The sequence below is a fragment of the Microcebus murinus genome, chromosome 12 (assembly GCF_040939455.1).
Source record: "Microcebus murinus isolate Inina chromosome 12, M.murinus_Inina_mat1.0, whole genome shotgun sequence".
Classification (NCBI taxonomy): Eukaryota; Metazoa; Chordata; class Mammalia; order Primates; family Cheirogaleidae; genus Microcebus; species Microcebus murinus.
Genome location: NC_134115.1, coordinates 60,317,728 through 60,341,330, shown reverse-complemented (window position 1 = coordinate 60,341,330; position 23,603 = coordinate 60,317,728). Strand labels below are relative to the sequence as shown.

Genomic DNA, 23,603 nt, shown 5'->3' with positions numbered 1-23,603 from the left:
GTGGAATTTCAATCCCAAAGACTGTCTTCAGCTCTGTGACTTTATGAGTCAGTGACATAGGCAGGCAGTAAAGAATTCCTTGGCTTTGCCTCTGAGCCCTGTGGGAGCAGAGAAAGGAGAGAGGGGCACACTTTTGCCTGAGTTGGGTTGCCAGTGGCCCTGGCTTCTGGTTATCACCTCCCCTGTGCCAGGCCTTTGCACATTGTTTCTTCTTCCTGAAATTCTCCTTGCTCTGCATCTGATAAACTCCTACAAATTGCCTGTCACCTCTTCCAGGAAGCCTTCCCTGGCTCCCCCAGGCTGTGCTCCATACCCTTCTTTGAGCTCCTGTGGCTGTATGCTGACCTACCTAGCATGTTCTTACCTTTCAGTTTTATAGCTGGTAATTCACTTGCCTGGCTCACAGCAGTCTGTGAGTCCCTGAGGTGTGACAGCCTCTTGGCTGCTTCTCCCAGGTCATAAAGAACCGGATCCACTCATTCCGGGCCTATGGCATTGCAGTGCGAGGCCGCGCCAAGGCCCTGGTGCAGGAGAACATCATCTTCCAGGGCAAAACCAACAAGACCATCTTTCAGCAGATCTCAAACAACCGAGAATGTGTCATGCAAAACAACAAGTTCCTGGTCTTCAAGAAAAAGTAAGTGCCTGGGGTTGCCTGAACCTGTCTTCTGGAACCACAGTAAGGTCACTGGAGAAGCCAGGCCTAGGCCCAATGACTGTGGTTGCCCTTGCTCCCTGCAGTCATGCCAGCTTCCAGCTGTGGGCGAAAAAGGCCTGTGCTTGGGCTATGTCAGGTCTGGGCTGAGGACCTGCGCCTGACTCCCTAGTGGAACAGGCTTTTTAAGAGTCTGGGGTATGTTGTTTCTAATCTCAACTCTGCCAGTTACCGGCTGTTTGACCTTGGGCAAGTTACTTAACATCTCTGAGCCTTAGTAAAATCCAATTCATAATATCCAGTTTTGTGGCAGCAATTTAGGATAAAATAAGATCATATGACCTTGCTAAATATCTGAGTTAGTTAGTTGCTGCTGCTACTGTTGCACTTGTTTTAGTGCCTCTGCCTCATTGTGTTGGTTGCCTCCCTGTCATCGTCCCCATCTTGGTCCTTCTGTGTTCCCCAATTCAATGACATTTCCATCCACTCAGTGTTCTGGCAATAAAACCTTTACCTCGGCCCGGCTCGGGGACTCACGCCTATAATCCTAGCACTCTGGGAGGCCAAGGCGAGAGGATCACTCAAGGTCAGGAGTTCGAGACCAGCCTAAGCAAGAGCGAGACCCCGTCTCTACTAAAAATAGAAAGAATTTAATTGGACAACTAAAAATATATAGAAAATATTAGCCAGACATGGTGGCGCATGCCTGTAGTCCTAGCTACTTGGGAGGCTGAGGCAGCAGGATTGCTTGAGCCCAGGAGTCTGAGGTTGCTGTGACGTAGGCAGATGCCATGGCACTCACTCTAGCCTGGGCAACAGAATGAGACTTTGTCTCAAAAAAAAAAGAGAGAGAAAAGAAAAAGAAAAAACCTTTGCCTTCTTCTCCCAGAGTTCCAGAGTTCAGTCCATCACCAGGTCCCCTCGATTCTGCTTCTGAAATGCTCTTCCCCAACTGCCGAAACCCTAATTCATGTCTCAGCACCTCTTACCCTGACCTGTGGGCCATATTACCGGTACAGCCGTTCTAGTTGTTCATGAAAGGACTCTCTTACGATTGGTCAGTGCTTTGCTATACTGGTTGTAAAGCAATAACGATTATTACTGTTGGTGGTGTCGCTTCTGCATTGCATCACCTGTCCTGTTGCAGCAGCCTCCTTCCTGGTCTCCGTGCTATTGGCCACCCCTACTGCCAGGTTTATCTGTCTAATTGAGAGCTGGTCATGTCCCAGACATGGCCAGAATCCTTTGGTGGATTCCTGTTTTCTATAGTGATGATCTTCACACTTTTTGTATTACACACACACTCAGTAAAAACATTTTGTGAGGAAACCCCCTCATATATTTGTTTACTTGTATTATCTACATTATAAACCCTCCCCAAAATAGTCATTTTTAAAGTATAAAATAAATAGAAATTCTGATATTTTCTTCCCACATCCCAGCAGATCCCACTGTGGACTCCCTGGGATTCACATCCTCCTCCCCTTTTGGAGACCCCTGGGGACAGCATACAGCGCAGACTTGTCCACTGTGGACGCTAAGATCCCAGTTTTCCTTTCCAGCCTTCTCATTTCATCTCGCCTTTCCAGGAACACTCCCCTCTGCCAAACCCAAACGCGTACGCTTTTTTCAACATACCCCGGGCCTGTTTACTCACTCCACTCTGTCCACACCTTTCCAGTCCTTCATTATAACCTTATTATCATAACAATACATATAAGACAACGTTGTCGTGGCCTTAAGCTAATTGAGATTTGGTGTGTGTAAGTGGCAGTTCCTTGTAACTCAAAAACAACAGAAACCCTGACCAAGGCTTCACTGCCATTTGATTTCCTCAGCCCTCCATACTCTCTACAAGAGCTCAAATGACTGAAATCCCATCAACCTCTATCCCCTGTTGATCTGCATTATCCAATATGTCATAGACAAGAAATCATACAGTGTGTAGTCTTCAGTCTGGCTTCTTTCACTTAGCCTAACACATTTGAGAGTCATCCCAGGTGTTGCATGAAGTCATTCGTTCCTTTTCATTGCTGAGTAATATTCCATTGTATGGATGTACCACATGGTTGGTTTATCTTTTCATCAGCTGAAGGGCATTTAGGTAGTTTCTAGTTTTTGTTGATTATGAATAAAGATTTTATAAGCATTCATTACAGCTAAAAAAATGAAAATGTAAGAGAAAAAAAAAACACTGCGCCAGGTGCAATGACTTACACCTGTGATCCCAGCACTTTGGGAGGCTGAGAAGGGAGGATTGCTTTAGGGCAATATAGTAACACCCTGTCTTTACAAAAAAATTGTTTTAAATTAGCTGGGCGTTGTGGTGCACACTTGTAGTCCCAGCTACTCAGGAGGCTGAGGCAGGAGGATCACTTAAGCCCAGGAGTTAGAAGCTACAGTGAGCTATGATCATGCCACTATACTCCAGTCTGGACAACAGGGCGAGAGTCTGTCTCAAAAAAGAAAGAAAGAAACACTGACCTTATCCAGATCTTTATTTAAAGATGGGGAAATTATGCCCCATAGAGGGAGCTTGTCTAAGGTTACATGCAGAATTCAAGGCAGAACTAGACTTGAAATGTAGGACTTCTGCCCTTTAGTTTCACACATCCCACCTATGTGGGTTAACACTAACTTGGGAGATGAAACCTACACCCAGATTTAAATACCTGGATCCATTGATCTGGAGTCAAAGGCAAGATTGTGTAAGGTAGTCAGCAAATGCTGTAGACCTCAAAGAGTTCACTAACTTTCATTTTGCACCTCTAGGTCTGATACATGGCGCTTGGTGAACCCGCCAGCACGGCCTCACCTTGAAAACTCTCTCAGAGGCCCCTCTGCAGCCCACAATGGGCAGAAGGTGACAGCTATGGCAACCAGGATCACAGCCCGTGTGGAAGGTGGTTACCACAGCAACCGCAGCATCTTCTGCACCATCCTCTGAGGACGGAGACCTGCCTCAGGCCCAGGCCCTGACAGGTGCTCAGAAGACCCATGACAAAAATAGTGCCTGAGAAACCTCTGGCCTTTCCCTCCTCTAACTACTCCCTTGATAAAACAGGTCCCAGGCCTCCTGGGACTAGAAACCTCCAAATCACATCAGCCTCCACTTCAGCAGGAAAGAACTTGGAAATGTTTTTCAAGGAGAAAAAGAGATAGAAGTTGGTGGGTTTCCAATTACTCAAGCACCTATAGGGATTGCAAAGACTTGGGGAAACTCAAATCATATGTGAAGCTTTTTGGTCAGATTTTTCTTTGCATTACAGGGTACCATGTTTGACACACACCAAACCTAGACTCTGCTCAGGGAAGAGCAGATTTACTCCTGACAGAGGGAAGTGACTCTAGTGAGGTGGAAAGAGATAACTGTCCCAAAATGTTCCCCTTTCCCAGACCTGTCCCTTTCAATCCGTGCAGGGACCCACCACACCCTCCCAGCTGCCTCTGGAGGCTAAAGGAATTGAGTTGGGTTTACTTAAGGCCGCAGCTGTCTTAGACTTGGACATGGACCTATGAGGGAGGGAAGGGGCTTGGAACAGGAGCCCCTCTTGAAAGGCTGCCTCAGGGATGACGGGGACATGCTGGAAACTGGAGGGGCAGGTGGCAGAAGGCTCCCTTTAGGCAACTCAGGCATTGCAGATAGGTGCTGGGCTGGGCAGGGACATACAGGGCTCCACTCTGTCCTCAAGGAGCTCCCAAACTCAGGAGGACGTTAGCTCGCTGCCTACCAAGGAGCATTCAAATCCCACATGAGCACACCCATGCCAGCTGCCCCTCCTGGGCACCTGCCTGTGGAGATAGGGGTGCCTGGGCCCCTGGTACATATCCATGTTCTCGCGGACGGGCACCGGCCTTTACTGACCCTGCCGTGTCTCCCTACTCTGTGCCTTGGCTCCTGGTCTCTCCTCCTTCCAGCATGCCTTTTCTGCCATCTCCACGTGTCTGGGCCCCGCTGGTTCCTCAAGGTTTAGCTCAGACACTGCTGTCCCCACACAGTTCTTCTGCCTTCTGTCCTCCTCAGAGCCCCAGCAGCCCCTTTTCTGCTCCCTCTCAGGGTACTGAGCACTTTCTGCCTTGTTTTGGAGCCATCCAGATCCATAACTTGTCCCACCCACTTGCCTCTTGAGCTCCCTGAAGGTAGGGCCACAACTATGTGTCCCCAAATCCCAACCCTGGGCTGGGATAGGGATAAATGGCCTGAGTGGAGAAAGCAAAGCCAGCTCCCAAAGGACTTTACTGAACTGTACTGTGAATGTGTCAAGGTCCCAGAGCCAGGCAGGCTCAGGCTGCTGCTCAAGGAAGGGGGCTGGATGCAGGGCCAGCTTCGCCTGAACGGTCCCCTCCCACTCAGCCTTCCATGTGGGGCCTTTACCAGCCCGTTGGAGTTGCTGTCATGCACGTGGCCGATGACTTTCCGGGCTGGTTCTATGAGGCCCTAGGTGCTGCTCTGTTGGGCAGAATGGGAGGGGGAGAGGGAGCCAGGAGCACTGGCCTCCCCTTAAGGACCGTGGGCACAAGAGTGCTGCTCCTTCTATCCCTCACACTGTCCTTTGCACTTCTGTTTGGTGGCCCCAATGTCAGTTGCTGTACAAAATGCTGCCTTTATTATTTTTTAAGAAATGACTTTTCTGTGAATTAAGTACTGATGAAAATCTCAATAACCAAAATAAAGTTCTATATATTTTAAAAGAGGCACTTTTGGCAGGCCTTTCCTTGGTCTGGGCATACACTGGAGTTCCCAGGTGGCCAAATGCAGGCCCAGCACCGCCTTCTCTGCAGATAAGCCCACATAGAGGGACAACACTACAAAATAACCTACCCCACTCTTCAAAATGTCAAGGCCAAGAAAGCCAAAGGCTGAGGAACAGTCTCAGGTTAAACCAGACCAAAGAGACACAATGATCGGCAAAACTTGAACATGAACTGTGGGCTAGATAATAGTACTGTCTTGCTGTTGCTTTTTCTGTATTAGAGAAACATGGACTATGGTTATGGAAGAGAAAGCCCTATTCTTAGGCTATACACATTGAAGCATTTACGGATAAAAGGGTAGGATGTTCTTCTCAAATGGTGTAAAGAGAAATCTAACAATGTATAAAGCAAATAATAAACGGGACAAAGTATTAACAGTTGGAGAATTGAGGTAAAGAATATACAGGAGTTCTTTAAACTATGAATCACCAGCAGCTAGTTCATAGATCCCTTTCAATGAGGACACTGGGAGACATTCTGGCAAATAACCTATCAATCAAGGTATCCTCTGTGAATGTGTTAGTAAACAAATGGGTGTCTAGAGCTAGAAGAAACCTAATACAATTCCATTATTCTACAAGTGTTTACTGCCTAATAACCTTGCCAAGAAAGGAAAGCACACTTCATGTACTATGACTCATTCAACAGACAATGCCCACTTAATATGTCAGGGCTGAACAAGCACCCTCTTTTGAGCCTTCCAAACTTATTTCAAACTCATTTCAGCCTTTCAGAGACCTCAGTATAGAAATTTGCTTTCAGTCAACCTCTGGGAATGTATCCTCTGCCTTTTAGTGAGACACACCTGCTGTCACCCAGGACAAACATTTATCTGCCATCCTAGACTTTCCCTCTCGATGTTAGCAGTCTGTGCACAGGTGACTGAAGACAGGCCAGGACAGAGGTCCCCATTAGGACAGAGGTTGTTCAGAGGGGCCCAAATGCTGTGGGCCAAACAGTCCCAGAAATTAAGCCTCAACGTATCAAAGTCTTCAGAATCTAAAAAGTAGTCATGCAAACAGTCTAACCTACAAGCACATTTAGGAGTCCTTTTCTCACAGAAAGGTATTAATAGTTTTTCCCCGATGTGGAGTCACATATCTGATTTTCACAATAGCTTAAAGAAACACAAGAGGCATGTAGATTTTCTGCTCACACCTCAGCTGGAGGGAGACAATAAGCTTCACATGTCCCCTACCCAGGTCAGAAATCAATGGAGACACAAGAGAGAAGCATGGCAAAAACACATCTGAGGCAGTCTTGCCACAGAAGTGGCTCTGGTAACAACATCCCAGAGCTCAAAGACAATAAACCACCTGTCCCAAAGCTCATTCACGACTCATTTCCCCTGTGACTCTAACACACAGCTCAGCTGTGTGTAAACTTCCTCCACTCATTTTTCAGGGAGCTGGGTTGTCTCCCTTCACTGATCCAGCCTCTCAGACACAGGGCACCACAGATCACAACTGTCCCCACTGCCTCCAAAGAGCCCTGGAGATCAGAGACAGAGCCTGGGCCATGTACCTAAGCCTTCCTGTCACCTTCCTGTCTTTATAGCACCCACGTGGATACAGGCCATTCTCTCTCCCCAGTGGCAGGTACATCCATTCATCTCCTGTAACTAGAGGCTGGACAGCTGAAACTTATTTCCAAGACTCCCTTGCTGCTAGAATTCTAGATGCAAACCAGGCTCTTATACAGAAGGAAACAATGAGGCCAGCCTCCTGATCTTTTGGCTGCCTGTGCTAACAAGCAAGGGGGTGGGCACGTAGGTACTGGAGGCATTGGTGGCTGAACTCAGCATTTCAGAGTCAAGTCTCTAGCTTCACGAATTTAAGCAGCAGCTATAGGGCAGAAGTGGCTTCTTGACTCCAATGGCAACCCCAGCAGTGTGCTCTTGAATTCAGCAGTTCCAGAGGCAACCTCCTAATTCCCAGTCCTCTGGCCCTGCTAACAATTTGATAGCATTTTATCCATATATTAAACTCCTTTCTTCTTAAGATACCTAGAGCAACTGTTTTTTGTACTGAACCCTGAATGATGCAACCTCCTCAAAGTATGGCTTTCCAAGCTGACCCCTGCCCTCTATGTGACCTCTCAGCCAGGCAGAGAGAGTGGGGTCATCACTTCCTGCCTTTGACTTGGCTCCACATTATCACCATAGGCTGTAAGTCAGCCTGTTGTGGCAACCCCATCACACTGGTGACCCATAGTCAGCTACTGATAAAGGCTGAAGCCACCTTCTCCAGCCCTGCTGGGTGAGATCCCTCTCCTCACCACGCAGTCCCCTGGCCATTGTAGAACCAAGCACAGCACTTCAAATTTCTCTTTGTAAACCATCATCCATCAGATTTGACTCAGGGTTCAGCCTGGTGAGATTTGTTGTCTCCAACTTCCCCAGGCCCCACCCTCCCAAATCCCCACACATGTGAACCAACATGAGAAGCATTTGCCATTTATAATCACTGCAACACTAAAGAAGGGAGATGAAGTCCAACTTGGCTGTCACTTTCTATTTCTGTGTAAGACAGCCATGACTGGGATGCTGGCTTCTGGCTTCATACCTGTGCCAAAGCAAGGCTTCTTTTTTTCTTTCCTTTTTAAAAATAAAAATAAACAGAACCAGTGGCTATGATGTGGTCAAAATGCTGTCTGAAAAGCATACATCTAGGTAATTCTTCTCCGCTTTGACTGGCGGTCCAATGTCTGTGCTGCAGGCAGCGGGATGGACAGAGTGCCCAGTTTGTGATCCTCTTCCCCACCGGCAACCAGAGACACCCTTTTTTTAGAGATCTTCAGCCTCATGGCTTTTGCTATCTCCATCATCCTAAGGAGGAAACAAACAGAACAAATGGAGAGAGACCCCTCAATGTGGCCATTCAGGGAGGTTTGGTAGGAGGGGGCAGCACATTCATGCTCCAGGCCATGAAGACAGAATCCCAGATGTGGCCAGAAGGAGCAAATCCTCCCGCAGAGAGTAAGGCAGGATCCCCCACCCCCAACCCCGAGAGCTGTCAGACAATTTCATTTGCATGTGTTGCCGTTAGAAAATATCCATATAGGTGATAGAAAGCCAAGGTATCTAGACCCCTATGAATAACTTTCTTTACCTCCTATAGAAGCAACCAGGATTGAGCACTTTATAGAATTTGACAGGTTCTGAGTACTTGTTTTCTTTCATTTTTCAACCTTACTGCCTGTGGGAATGCTGTTTATAGACAGCCCTGAGAACAATCTCCCAAGTGCAGCTCCTCAACTGAATCCAAACTTCACAGAACAAATCCTTTTAATAAAGGATTAATGCTTTTATTAAACGGATTTGTTCTGTAAAATTTGGATTCAGTCAAAAGGCTGCACTTAAGGACCTAGAAGGCCCCATGTAGTCCTGAGGCCACAGGTTCCCCACCCCTGGGAAGTGTTTTCACAGGTTTTCTTGGAACATCATCTGGGTCCTTGGATATCAGATGCCCTGAAAACACTGACAAAGGCCACCTGACCCCACAGTTCAGGTTCCTGGGGCCCTGTTCAGGGAGCTGGGCTCTCTTCACTGATCCAGCCTCCTAGACACAGAGCATCACAGATCACAGCTGTCCCCACTGCCTCCGAAGAGCCCTGGACATCAGAGATAGAGCCTGGGCCATGTGTGTTTCAGCAGGTGTGTTTCAGCACCTGCCCGCTGCTGTCTGAATCCCTCTGCAAGGCTAGGAGCAGCCTAAAAGGTCATCTATCTCTACCAGCTCTTCCTATCTGGTCAGAGAAGCTCAAACATGACAACTCTGCTAACCAGTGGCTCTGCCTTGCCTTGAACACCTCCCCTGACAGTCCTTTCCATCTGATTCTGAGAAAGCTCTTCTTAGTAAGCTGAAGTTGGGCTTTCCTATAACTTCCAACCCTAGGTTCCACCCCTGAGAACCATACAGAATCCCTCTCCCCAGTGCCAGCAATTCAGAGAATGGAGGTTGCTCAATTATTCAGGAATGAAATGCTATGGAAAGGCTCAGGTCTGAAGCCTGACTCCCCTCTTGGTTGTGTGACTTGAGGAAGTCATTTACTTTCCTGAACCTCAGATTATTCAATTGATTTTTAGGGAAATCAATGAGATAATATGACATAGTTTAGCACTGTGCCTAGCAAAGAGAAGGTGCTCAGTAATATCTAGTTGCTCCTTCATCTAATGATTTATTCATTGAAAATTATCTGCTGGTCCCAAGTTTTTCCCATATCAACACACTGACTGCCATACTTGGAAAAAATTTTTTTCCTTGGGGCCACGGTGTTTTATTACGAAAACAGAATAAAAACTTCAAAAACAAAATGATCCTTTCTAATTTAATGAAAAACTTTTTATTTTTTATTGCTTTATGTGTGCGGGTTATATGCAACTTGAAAAATAATTCTCTTGGCTCCCAAGGTGAAGAGACGGGTGAGTTACATATGCTTCACGAGGCCCCAGGCTCAAAACTCAAAATCATGAGTTAAATACAACTCACAAGGCAGTTAGTATGTTAAACATCCCATGGTACTATAAATACACCAAGGCACCATGGTGTATTTCTTTTTATTCTGCTGTGCTCACCTTTTCTCACTGAGCTTCAGGTCCCTCTGTAACACTGTCAGGTCAATCTGGAAGTTGTTTATGTGCAAGGCAAGTATGATCACATATGCAGTAATCTTTGCCTTCATAGAATCCGAAATTAAGTTCCGTAAACTGCAAAATCAGTGGCAATAAAGGAGAAACAAAATTAAACTCGAAAAATTTCCCCAAAAGTTAAAAAAAAACAAACAAACATCCAAGCCTATTCTCATATGTATTCAATGTCTTCCCAACTTGGGGAAAGGAAAAGGAATTTGGGCAGCATTCTTTATCCCTTCCAAGGTACCCAAGTCTCACACACAGTAGAGCAGTGTGCTAATCCCAGTGATTCCCTCCAAGTGGGATAGAGAAGCTGCACCTACACTCTCCCCAGGCACTGTTAGAGCTTCACATTGGTGATGGCCCTCTGAGCCTGTTGCTGCCTGCCAGGCAGGGCTGCTGGGAAAAGTCATCCCAAACTCAGTTGCTGACGATTATTCTAAGCACAGTCAGGAACAGGAAACACACTCCAAGCAAATGGCAGAAAAGGAAGCCCAGGGTGCAGCTTGGGGTCTTTCCCCAAAATCACCACCTTGGCCTGCCCTTTCCTGCAATGCCGCCTTTCCACAAACACTAGTTATGTGGGCCATCAGGAAGGGCTCCTTGAAAGAAGTATGTGAAGTGAAACAAATCTTAATTGCAGGATGTCCCAGAGCCTCCCATGTTCCCAAAAGATAGTGTGAACTTTTCCAAGGGGGGGACAAAGTACGTATTATATAGTGTTTCCTAAACTTGCTGGATCCAGAGCTCCTTCCAAAGGCAGTAATCTCTGCCAGTAATCTCTCAGCACCACATCTCTGAGGACATGGAATTGAATCCTAGCCCCTTACTCTTCACTGCCACCCCCCACCTGCTTCTCCTTCACAGGCAGAACCCCCAGAAACCACCCCCCTACCTGCCATTGTTGTAAGTCAAGCAGGTGAAGTGCTTCAACAGTTTGGTGCTGATGATGTGTGGAACTCCAGGTCCCAGGGCACCTACAACAGAAAGCTGAGTTTCATCAATTTGTCTCAAAACCCTCAGCCACGTCTCAGCCATGAGCTGGGAGAAGAGGCCAACAGCTGGGCCGCTGCAGTGAACAGAACCAGGTGGTAGGAGAAGCAGGGACCCATGACACAAAACAGCTGCTTCCAAATGAAAATATGCTCAGTTGTGTTTCAGCCTGCAGATCGTAGGTGCAGAGAGACATTTATGATGGGGCAGCAACAGGAAAGAAAAAACACTCAAATGAGGCCAAGGACACTGAATTACTAAGATGTTAGAAAACAAATAAATTGTGCAGAAAGCCCAAGGAAAAAGGGAGATTTAAATGTGAGAATAAGAACCAAGCAGATATAGTCAAGTGCCGTCTCAGTCAACATCAGACCTCATATATGATGGTAGTCCCAAAAGATTGTAACTGTACTCTTTCTATGTTTAGACATGGTTAGATACAGAAATACTTACCATCAGTAAAGTAACATGCTACACAGGTTTATGGCCTAGGAGTGATAGATTATACTATATAGCTTAGGTATGTAGAAGGCTATACCATCCAGGTTTGTGTAAGTACACGCTAACAATGTATATCCCTGTCATTAAGCAATACATAACTATACTGAAAAATATGAATATAATCTCTTGGAAACCCAATCTGAATACACCTTGTGCCTAAAACCACAGATGTCTCCTGCTGGGTTCCAACTCTGGGTGGGTGTGAGTTGGTGGCAGCCACAACGGCCCTGGCTACAGATGATACTGGAGTAGCTATTAGAAACTGACTCTCTCCTCTGTTAGTCAGAACTAAGCTGACACAACACAAACCTGCCACAAGTCTTCATGAGCTTTTATATATATATATATATGCATAAACATATGTTTTTTCTAATAGTCTCAAAGTTTTCATTTGATTTGACCTTGATACTATACTTTGCCTCATGCAGAAAAGAAGTAGTGACTGTCATTATCTCTGGAATGGCCCTGAGCAATCATATAATCCAACTGTCCCCACGTTGAGATGAGAAAACAGTTCCAGAGAGAAAAAAGAGCTTGGCAAATCCTCTCAGCACATCCGCAGTACCAATAGGAATCTCACTGTTAGACAGTTAAAAACTTAGACACATCCATTCTCTTTGCTCATTAAAGTTGATCTAAGAATTATAGACAAATAACAGAGTAGAAATACCTAGAATAAAATTTCTACCATGGGCTTACTTTTACGCTTAATCACTTTCTGAGCTCGAAATTTGATGAGGGTGTCCAGAAACCATATGCATCGGGCCTGCCGGTCTCGGCTCTCTTCATTTGATGGCAAAGACTTCAACGCTTCTATGACAAAGGAACAGTGGCTGAAAGAAGAAAGGGAAAGGGAGCCATGTGTCCGGGAAAGACAACTCACCATGAGAAAAGCAGGCACCCTAGAGGCGCACACTCCTTACAACAGGAGGAACCATGGGCAAAGGGCTAGAGAGTAAGTATTTTAGGCTTTGTGGGTCATATAACCTCGGTTGCAACTACTCAACTGCTGTTTAGTGCAAAAGCAGCCATAGATACTATTTAAGAGAACAGGGCTGTGTTCCAGGAAAACTTGCAGGCAGCAGGCCACACTACAAGGCCTTACAACCCTCTGCCCAGTTGCACTCAGAGGCCAACTCTCTCTCTTGAATGCTACCCAGCACGGCTCCTGGAAGCCCCAACATCAAGAAAACACTGACTCCTTCATGCTCGAATCTGAACAGACATACCTCTTCACTGACTGATATGCAAAGGTCCTGCTTAGTGTCTATTATTGTGTGCCAACATCATTTCCCAGACTCTCCATCTGCCCAAGTGGGGGTACCTGTTCTCTTCAATCATCTTCAATATCTCTTCTGATGTGACGTTCCTGAAAGCTTCAGACGGGCTCTGAAGAGCCTCATACTCCACAGGGGAAAGAACTAGTTACAGGTCAAGAACACAATCCAAGCAAAATGGAAACAGCCAACTAGCTAGACTGTCTTGTAGTGGCCCCATTTAGATACAGGAAAACTGAGGCTCAGAGAGGGGAAGATCACACAGGACAGATCATATCAGGGCAGAGCTGGGGGACTCAGTTTTCAAACTCCCAGCCCAGAGCTGGTTCCCTGCCTTGGCATTTCTGCCTTCTCTTTCTTATCACAAAGCCACTGCAGGCATTTTCCATCTCACCAGAGCCAACAAGTAGTGAAATTCTAAGCTCCAACCATTCCCATTACAAGAATGGTCTGCCCGACTTTGGGCACTGGCCAACTCCAAAGTCATGATACAACTATTTATGGAGAGTGACCCTCTGCCAGGTCCAAGCTGCGGACAGTTGCCATTTTGCTAAAGAATGGGTCCATCAGCTAGTGAGGAAGCCTAGTTGGTCTTCTGGCAGTAGAACTGGGACAAGTGCAAAGGTTTGGATGCAGCTTTTGTGAATGTCACAGGGCCACACATACCCTTAAGAGATCCTGGCTATGCCATTCATGTGCAAACATCCCAACTTGTGAAATAAGGCATCTTTTCTACCACAAGAAGGATACGATCTTCAAACTTATACACATCTTCAGGCTTGGCTGCATCAGCATAGCAGTGAGGAAGGCAGAGAGAGTCATCTTGCAAGTCACTGTGGATGGCATCACTGACCAGCGCTTTTCAATAAAGGAAAAATTAGTGTCAGTATCATCCTGTTTGTTTCGGGTTCCCCAATACACTCTGTAGTCTGTGCAGACAAGACCATAAATGGTCTAGAAATCCCAAGTCTGATGCTTCTGCCAAAGTGACACAACCTCCCCAACAGGCTCCAGGACTACCACGTTCACTCATGAAGCAAACACTAACCAAGCCCCAGACGAGGTGCATGGCTCCCCTCAAGTAACTTGCAGTAGCTGGGAGAGACAGATAAGCTAATAAACATTTACAATACAATACGAGAGAAGCCAAACATTAGGGATATTCAAAATAGCCCTTAATGGCTTAACTTCTAGAAAATTTTGCCAGATATTACGAATAAAAAAACCCTCAGAATATAAAATTATAACATCCCTAGAACAATAACCATGTAAGAAATATGCATATAGACAAGGATGACAAAGAAAACTTCTAAGATGACAAAGAAAACTTAGAAAAATTCTAAGTTGGACTGGTAGAATGATGGGAATATGAATTAATTTTCTTCTTAAATGTCCTTTAATACCTGACAATAAACTTAATAAAAAATTTTTTTTAATTTAAAGTATGTCTTTGATTAAATAGAGAGACCTACTTCCACGTTTCTGGAGAGGAAAACACAATTGTAAAGATGTTGATTCTCCCCATGTAAATCCCAATTGGATTTTTGAGAGAATGTGACAGAATAATTTTTAAGATTACCTGAAAAAGCATGTTAAACAGCCAATACATTTTTGAAAAATAAAAATGAAGGTGAAGAATGAATTTGCCCTATCAGATGCTAAACCAGATTATAAGGCTACTGTAATCGAAAGAGCTTTGTGCTGCTACAGAAACAGAACAATGAAGTGGAACACAGCTAACTGTTTTAAGAATGTAATGAAATGATGAAGATGATAAAGATTTTTTAAACTCACCCTTTATAAAAGCAAAGAATAGAGTTGGGGACAATTGGCTAATCATTTGGAAAATATAAAAGTAGATTTATTGGATGACCGAGCCTTGAGGGTAAACATTAGATCTGTACAATATGCCAAAACAAACAAACAAATAATTCACTGAGTTAAGATTTAAATGTCAAAAAATATGGGCCAGGCGTTGTGGCTCATGCCTGTAGCCCTCTGGGAGGCCAAGGCAGGAGGATCGTTTGAGCTCAGATGTTTGAGACCAGCCTGAGCAAGAGCAAGACCTCATCTCTACTAAAAATAGAACGAAATTAGCTGGACAACTAAAAATATATAGAAAAAATTAGCTGGGCATGGTGGCGCATGCCTGTAGTACCAGCTACTCAGGAGGTTGGCAGAAGGATTGCTTGAGCCCAGGAGTTTGAGGTTGCTGTGAGCTAGGCTGACGCCACAGAACTCTAGCCTGAGCAACAAAGTGAGACTGTCTCAAAAAAATAAAATAAAATAAAACTGTGAAAAGTACTAAAAGAAAACATAGGAAAATATTTAAATAATCACATGGTGTGGAAAGATTTTCTAAATATTACTGGAATTCCGTTCTTTTTTTTTTTTTTTTTTTTGCGACAGAGTCTCACTTTGTTGTCCAGGCTAGAGTGAGTGCCGTGGCGTCAGCCTAGCTCACAGCAACCTCAAACTCCTGGGCTTGAGTGATCCTTCTGCCTCAGCCTCCCGAGTAGCTGGGACTACAGGCATGCGCCACCATGCCCGGCTAATTTTTTATATATATATCAGTTGGCCAATTAATTTATTTCTATTTATAGTAGAGATGGGGTCTCGCTCTTGCTCAGGCTGGTTTTGAACTCCTGACCTTGAGCAATCCGCCCGCCTCGGCCTCCCAAGAGCTAGGATTACAGGCGTGAGCCACAGCGCCCGGCCTGGAATTCCGTTCTTAATAGAAAAACTGCTCTTACATAAGCTTTCTCTTCTGATCTTATATGTATTTGAGCAATAAATAGATTTTTAAATAATACAATTAAATACCGAAGGTGCTGAAGACCAGAAAAAGATCCACAAACCCCAATGTAAAACACCTCCTGTGGAGGCCTGTTTCATCATCAGCACATCAGCCTTTTTGACCAAAGTCTCCCTGTGACTCACAAAGAGAGACTTGAGGCCTTCTCCCTCCTCTGTGCCCAGCAGGATATAACCCTGGCACCCAGAACACAGCATGCACATGTCTGTTCCCTGCCTGTGTCCTCTACTCAGCTGTAAGCTGAGGGCAGGGCCATGTCAGATGTTTCTTTCTACTTCCAGAGCCTGTCCCTGAGAAGGCATTCAGCAAGAGGCAAGAAGAAATTCAGCCCTAACTCCCACCATCCCACCTTTGGGGTGGATAAAAGATCCCAAGAGAAGAGAAAGCTGTCATCATGGGCAGCTGGAAAGCCCAAGTTCCAATTGCTTACCAGTCACACCCTTCGTATCAATGATATTCTCTGCGGCCTTAGCTACTGCACGATTCAAAGATTCATTGCCAACTCTGTTCATTCTCCTGGAGCTCAGGGCTCGCTTCTGTTTGGTGGTTCCAAAGGCTTCAATACAAGAATCCATCTGTGCAAGAGACAACTCTGGTTACTAGAGACAGAATGGCGGGAACTGCTACTCCTAGCCGTGCAACAACAGAAAAACTCCCAATATCCCTGAACCATCATCACCTCACCTATAAATAAGGCAGAGTCATAGCTCATCACTTCCTAGGACTATTGTGAGCATAGGATGTTACTAACAGATGTGAAGTACTTACTTCACAGTAAATGATAAATGTACAAATCAACAGCATCAGCAGCAAAATGAAAAGACTTCATTAGACCCAGGGCTGGTAAATCTGTGGCCCACAGGTTAGCATTCTCCCATCCAACACCCATAAAAGACACCCATAAAAGATCACTTGCTCCTTCCCCCAAAGCTGGAGGTAGCCTCATACCCCCTCTCAATAGAGTGCCCCAGTAGCACAAGAGGTTCAATCAGTTTGCCATCCTGGGGTGAGCTAGCTGACCTTTGTAGGAAACTTCTGCATTAAAAATCCTAAAGTTTGGCCAGGCACAGTGGCTCACACCTGTAATCCTAGCACCCTGGGAAGCCAAGGCAGGAGGATTGCTTAAGTGCAGGAATTTAAGACCAGCCTGAGCAAGAGCAAAACCCTGTCTCAACAAAAAAATAGAAAAATTAGCCACGTGTGGTGGCACACGCCTGTAGTCCCAGTTACTCAGGAGGTTGAGGCAGGACAATCATTTGAGCCCAGGAGTTTGAGGTTGTAATGAGCTATGACGGTGCCACTGCACTCTAGCTGGGGCAACAGAGTGAAAAAAAAAAAAATCCCGAAGTTTACTTTGTTTTAACGTGAAAGTTTTCAGGCTACATCCAGTATTTTCTGAAACAAACTTAAGTCCTGAAAACAAGTGTTATGCTTCACCTTTATCAGCCCAGAGGACAATACCAAACAATGGCACAGAGCTGCATTTAGCTGCCCTTGGCAGGGGCAGAACTGCTGTCTGTGAGACCAGGGAAGACTGCAGTCACAGATTGTCCAGGGAACCACACACTAAATGTGCAGGGAACAGCCAGGGAGACCCCTGAGTTCAGTAAGCCCCTTTTACTGATGGAGAAATCCAAAGCCCAAAACGAACTTGCTTAAGGTCCCACATCTTAGTTTTGTCATACTCACCTTTTCTCTGTAAGTTCTGGTCTGGCTCTCTAGTGTCAGTGCACTCTCAATTGATTCATCTATCAAAACACACAAAAACAGAAGGAAAGAAAAAAGTAAACTGTAAGGTCTATAAATAGTAATAGTATTTATTTGTTTAACAGTTAATCTAAGAAAAATATATTTCTTTCCTATAGGATTTCCCTGAGCCTAATATGAATGTATACTGTAAACATTTTTTTTTCTTGGGAGATAGGGTACAACCAGGCTAGAGTACAGTGGTGTCATCATAGCTCACTGCAACCTCAATCTCCCGGGCTCAAGTGATCCTCCTGCCTCAGCCTCCTGAGTAGCTGGGATTACAGGTGAGCACCACTACACCTTGCTAAATCTTAATTTATTTTATTTTATTTTATTTTTTGAGACAGAATCTTACTCTGTTGCCCGGGCTAGAGTGCCATGGCATCAGCCTAGCTCACAGCAACCTCAAACTCCTGGGCTCAAGCAATCCTTCTGCCTCAGCCTCCTGAGTAGCTGAGAATACTGGCATGTACCACCATGCCCAGCTAATTTTTTATATATATGTTTAGTTGTCCAATTAATTTCTTTCTATTTTTAGTAGAGACAGGGTTTCACTCTTGCTTAGGCTGGTTTCAAACTCCTGACCTTGAGTGATCCTCCCGCCTCAGCCTTCCAGAGTGCTAGGATTACAGGTGTGTACCACCACACCCAGCCTAATTTTTAATTTTTTTTGTAGAGACGGGTTCTCGCTATGCTACGCAGGCTGGTATTGAACTCCTGGGCTCAAGCGATCCTCCCGCTTCAGCCTTCCAAAGTGCTGGGATTATAGGCATGAGCCACCTCACCCTGCCATGAACATTTAATATGTAGCTTTCATATATAATCAGAGAATTTGGAGAATAGATTAGGAAGTCAAATGAAGGGGGTCATGTAGTCCAACTTCTTCATTTTACAAATAAAAAAAAATGAGGCCTCCAGGTGAAATGACTTGCCCCAAGTCAGTTCACCAGGCAGTGGCAGAGATAAAATTAGAAACCAAGTCCCTGGCTCCTTCTAGTAAATAGTTTTGCTGTCCTATTGATAGACCTAAAAGTAGGCCTAAACATGAGGTATGTATTACTTACATGATGCTCTCTAATCCTCCATAATGTATTCAAATAAGGGGCAGTATAATCTAGTGAACAAGAGCACAAGCTCTGGAGTGGCCTCACCTGAGTCATCTACCCTTTGTGCCAGTTTCATCACTGATAAAAAAAGAATATCAGTGCCTACTCCAGAAGGCCACTGTGTGAAGTATGTGATGTAGTGCATCGAAGTGCTTAGAAAAGTGACTAGCACACAGTAAGGACCCAATATAAATGCTTTGTGTGTGGGTATGCTAGCTAGAATAAACCAATATTTACAAATTGCTTACATATAAAAACAAAAATGTGTTTAATCAACAAACAATTTTCCTTGCCTCCTTAGAATGTACAAGAACATTTGGAGAATAACTTAAATGAAGTTAGCTGGGCGTAGTGGCTCAAGCCTGTAATCCCAGCACTTTGGAAGGCCACAGTGGGAGGATTGCTTGAGGCCAGAAGTTCTAGACCAGCCTGGGGAATATAACAAGATAAAATCTCTACAAAAAATAAAGAAATTAACTAGCCATGGTGGCATATGTCTGTGGTCCTAGCTACTGGGGAGGCTTAGGCAGAGGATTGCTCAAGCCCAGGAGTTCAAGGTTGTGGTGATAACTCACCAGCTATCCAGTGATTCCACAACTGGACTCCAGCCTGGATAACAGAGCGAGAGTCTGTCTCTTAAAAAAAAAAAAAAAAAAAAAAAAAAAGGTAGTTCTATTTGTTCACAAAGCAGGGCATTTTTAACCATAGGCTCCAAGCCTATGGTTCCCCAGGAAATTCACAGGTGGGTATGAGGACTTAAGGGCCCTTTACAATTATGTGTAAAATCCCATATATATTTTTATATATTATGTATGTTTCTGGGAAGTAGATCCAGGTCCTTATCAGACTCTTAAAAGAGTTGGAACCACTACTTTGAATAAAATTGGAACTAACACCTTTGAAGATTTCAGGCAAATCTATACTGATCCTTCCCTACCTACACTCTCCCCTGCCATTGTTCTCAGTATTTAAGGACACCATAAGGATTCACGTTTTGAGATTTGGGAACAGGAACCCCTTGACTCTGACCCTCTTATTTATCATGTCAAAAGATCTCACCCTAGCCCTGCGCATTCTAAGATAACAAAGCGAAGAAACAATGCAACTTTTTCCACTGGATTAGCCAAATTAGTGTAGACACTTTTCATCAATCTGAAAGTTACTATCTAACCTATAAGCAATTTTCTTCATCTACCAGAAATTCTAAAACCTCGACTCCAACTACAACAATTAAGAATTAAGAACCCTGTAATCCTAGCACTCTGTGAGGCCAAGGCAGGAGGCTCACTTGAAGTCAGGAGTTCAAGACCAGCCTGAGCAAGAGTGAGACCTCAACTCTACAAAAAAGAAAAAGAATTGGCAGGGCACGGTGGCTCACACCTGTAATCCTAGCACTCTGGGAGGCTGAGGCAGGCAGATTGCTCAAGGTCAGGAGTTCGAAACCAGCCTGAGCAAGAGTGAGACCCCGTCTCTACTATAAATAGAAAGAAATTAATTGGCCCACTAATATATATATATAAACAATTAGCCGGGCATGGTGGCACATGCCTGTAGTCACAGCTACTCAGGAGGCTGAGGCAAGAGGATCACTTGAGCCCACGAGTTTGAGGTTACTGTGAGCTAGGCTGACGCCACGGCACTCACTCTAGCCTAGGCAACAAAGTGAGACTCTGTCTCAAAAAAAAAAAAAAAAAAAAAGAATTAAGAAAAACCTTTGATGGAGAAGAATTTCACATCAGACATACCCTAATTAATACAGCAGTCCCCAACTTTTTTGGCACCAGGGACAGGTTTCATGGAGGACAATTTTTCCACAGATTGCAGGGGGAGGGATGGTGAGCAATGAGGAGCAGCTGTAAATACAGATGAAGTTTTGCTGGCTCACCTGTCACTCACCTCCTGCTATGTGGCCCAGTTCCTAAAAGGCCACCAACCTGTAACCATCTGAGGCCCAGGGGTTGGGGAGCACAGCTGTAATATTCTGCTCTTATCATTGCTCATCTTGCTTTAACTAAAATGGTTTCTGATGTCAAGTCTATAAACACTATGGGGACAGATCTCTGTCTTATTGTGACATCCTCAGCCCTTAGATTGGTGCCTGGTCCAACAGTAGGTCATCAATAAATGTTTGCTGAATAAAACAAACTCTAAAACTTTTTCTAAAAAAGAAAAAGAAAAGAAAAACAAACTAACAGAAAGGCATTCATTTAAAAACAACTACAACATGTGTTTTACAAATCTAAAACTCAAACCAACTCATCTCACAAACTCAAAATACACAGTGTTTCTGTCAGCTTTCATGGCTGGGACCTACCTGAAAACAGTGGCTGCATGTTGAACAATTCAGCATCATATACTTCCATTTGGCCAGAGGTCTTGTTCAAAACTCCTACAAAGTGCCTGAATAAAGAAGGAATAACAGCAGTGATGATAGATTATTCGAAAGTATCATTTACACAACTTCCTTTTTTCTTTTTTTTTTTTTATTTTTATTTTTTTGAGACAGAGTCTCGCTTTGTTGCCCAGGCTAGAGTGAGTGCCATGGCGTCAGCCTAGCTCACAGCAACCTCAAACTCCTGGGCTCAAGCGATCCTCCTGCCTCAGCCTCCCAAGTAGCTGGGACTACAGGATGCGCCACCATGCCCGGCCAATTTTTTCTATGTATATTAGTTGGCCAATTAATTTCTTTCTATTTATAGTAGAGACAGGGTCTTGCTCTTGCTCAGGCTGGTTTCGAACTCCTGACCTCAAGCAATCCGCCTGCCTCGGCCTCCCATCTTTTTCCTTTTTAAAAGTTCTCAACCTTCCTTCTTCCCCAACATAGCTGAGGAATGCTTAACTTGCTCATGGGTAACAATAATACCCTACAGCAGTGATTCCATGCATGGAGAGCGAAAAGGCAGGGAAGGGACAGGAGGTGGTTCTGGGGAAAAAGCTACCAAGTCATTCTGATAGCTGATCATATTTGGAATCACTGCTGTATTATAATGAGAAACCCTTTTGGTGTATAAAAATTTACAATTACACCAGAATTTACTGCACATGTACATTTTATGGACACAAATGCAAGCAAATGGGGAGAAGACCAATCTGAACTAGTGCACCTTTGTGAGGGGAGTGCACTGTTAAGAGCCCCTGAGAGTTATAGATAGTTCAGGCTGGACAGTCTTCACTGTGCAGAGGAGTAGACCCAGGGTCAGTGACAAGCAGTTGTCCAAAGTCACTCAGTCAATCAGCAGCACAGCTGGATGGAAACTCCAGGCTCCCAGAGCCTTCAACACTACCAAATTCTTTTCTTGTAGTTAGTTCCAAGGCAAACTCCAGGCAAGCTTTGACCCACTGTTCACACACTCCAAACTAGTGGAGAAAGCTGCCTTCTGGAATAAGATAGTTGTAAATATGTAAGCTTGCAAATAAATGAGGTTTTTAGGAAATTTGACAAATATAAATCACCTTGCCCTTCCAGGAATGTCTACAGGCTGGGGTAAGGGCCCTGGAGTCAAGGAACCCAGAGACCTACTAAGCCTCCCTAGATTCCTCCCACTGCCCCTAAAATAAACCCAAAGCAGCAGTGCCAGTGCTGCCATCATGCCCCGGCCCATCGCCCATCCCACTGTCCCTTCCCCCAGTATCACCTGCACAGAGTGTTGCATTTGAGGGCTCCAGTCCCAAAATTGTTTCCCACATAGGAAAGTCTGTCTGTTTCAGCTGCCTAAAATGTAGACAGGAGGAAACTTCATTTACAACCAGCATTGAAAGGTATAAGCATCGTCTCTCTTTTCTACATCGCAGAAGCTTTAGAATCCAGAACTACAGTGGATCAGAACTAGAGAGCTTCTGGGAAATGCTCCAGCCCCACTATCTCTAAGGGAATCTGGGGTATCTCTGGAAGAAGGGCAAGAGGGCTTTTGAAAGGGAAGCCTCAGATGATGCTGGCTTCTAACTGGTATTTAAGTTCTTGGAGGAGTCACATCATCACAGGACTTGAGAGAGAGGCCCTGGCCTTCAGCACTTAGAGGTAGGCAACAATCCGATTCTGTAAGCAATCCTCTTGGCCCACTTCTCCCACAGCTGTTCCGTATATACTCCCAGGACCATGGAAATGGCTGATTGACTCCCCAGTCATGTGTGTTTGTCCTTCTCATCTACTCTTTACTTGGAACACCAAACCTCATCATCAAACTCTCCCTCCGTCCTTCAAGGCTCAGCTCCAATGCACCCTCCACAAGGATGGCATTCCAGTAAACAGAGCCCTCTCCTCCTGCTGAGCTCATTCTGCCCTGTACTCCCCTCACTTGGCCTCTGACCTTTGTCTACCCTGTCAGTGTCCCTCATGGTCAGTTCTCTCTTCTCTAGAGTAGTTTCTCAACCCAAGGAAATCCACACCAGTGCTGCTGGCATCTAGTGGGCAGAGGCCGGGGATGCTGCTAACCATCCTGTGATGCACAGGACTGCCACCCACAAGAAAGAATTATTTAGCCCAAAATGCCACTAGTGCTGAGGTTCAGAAACCCTGCTCTGGAGTATGAACTCATTAGAGTGGGGCCAGGTCTGATTTGGCCCTTTCCCCAGTAGCTTACTGCATGGGATACAGTGGGTATCCGATAGATGCTTGTTGAAAGAACAAATGACTACACCAAAAGTACTAAACAGGGATGGAGCCTGTATCCATGCCCCAAGCTGCTGGGCCTCAGAGTCCCATTTGCTACTCCCTATTTACTCCCTTTTGGTCTCCTCACTCTCTCCCACATCCACCCACACCCAAGGGGCCTCCTGAGACCCGCAGAGTGGAAGCAACTGCCAACTGCAGCACTTACCAGGATCCGCTGATTCCTCTTCCTGGGGTTTGTGGAGTCACTGCTCTTGTATAAGGTAAAGTGTATGTTGCCTGGATTCTGCAGCTTTCCATTGGAGAACTGGACTGTAAGAGTGCAGCCCGTGAATGAGATGAGGGCAGAAGAACCCATAGTGTATGGTGGGGAGTAACAGGGGTGATTGTTGGAATGCAGATGGCAAGGAAGCTCAGGTCCTGACTTAAAGGGGGATTAAGGTCCTGAGCCCACTGGAAAGAGGGTATGGAGAGGTGGTAGTGGAGGGGGAAGCCCTGAGGAAGGGCTGT

The 23,603-nt window shown here is 45.1% G+C and overlaps 2 protein-coding genes across 6 annotated transcripts in view; one reads left to right on the top strand and one right to left on the bottom strand.

Annotated features, from left to right (window-relative positions):
• Positions 1 to 7,106, top strand: part of FBXO10 (F-box protein 10) — a 42,182-nt gene extending 35,076 nt beyond the window's left edge. For all 4 annotated transcript variants that reach the window (XM_012769092.2, XM_012769096.2, XM_012769095.2 and 1 more), the window contains 2 exons: positions 456 to 637; positions 3,428 to 7,106. In XM_012769092.2, the coding sequence (XP_012624546.1) occupies positions 456 to 637; positions 3,428 to 3,602 (357 nt within the window). In that variant the 3' untranslated portion in view covers positions 3,603 to 7,106. The remainder of the gene's footprint in view (positions 1 to 455; positions 638 to 3,427) is intronic.
• Positions 7,107 to 7,849: 743 nt separating this feature from the next.
• POLR1E (RNA polymerase I subunit E) overlaps positions 7,850 to 23,603 on the bottom strand; it is a 37,629-nt gene continuing 21,875 nt past the window's right edge. For both annotated transcript variants that reach the window (XM_012769105.2, XM_076008852.1), the window contains 11 exons: positions 23,302 to 23,405; positions 22,120 to 22,196; positions 20,799 to 20,884; positions 17,319 to 17,377; positions 16,060 to 16,204; positions 13,565 to 13,672; positions 12,862 to 12,958; positions 12,237 to 12,370; positions 10,939 to 11,020; positions 9,987 to 10,118; positions 7,850 to 8,237 (listed from right to left, as the gene is read on the bottom strand). In XM_012769105.2, coding sequence (XP_012624559.2) covers positions 8,078 to 8,237; positions 9,987 to 10,118; positions 10,939 to 11,020; positions 12,237 to 12,370; positions 12,862 to 12,958; positions 13,565 to 13,672; positions 16,060 to 16,204; positions 17,319 to 17,377; positions 20,799 to 20,884; positions 22,120 to 22,196; positions 23,302 to 23,405 — 1,184 coding nt within the window. In that variant the 3' untranslated portion in view covers positions 7,850 to 8,077. The remainder of the gene's footprint in view (positions 8,238 to 9,986; positions 10,119 to 10,938; positions 11,021 to 12,236; positions 12,371 to 12,861; positions 12,959 to 13,564; positions 13,673 to 16,059; positions 16,205 to 17,318; positions 17,378 to 20,798; positions 20,885 to 22,119; positions 22,197 to 23,301; positions 23,406 to 23,603) is intronic.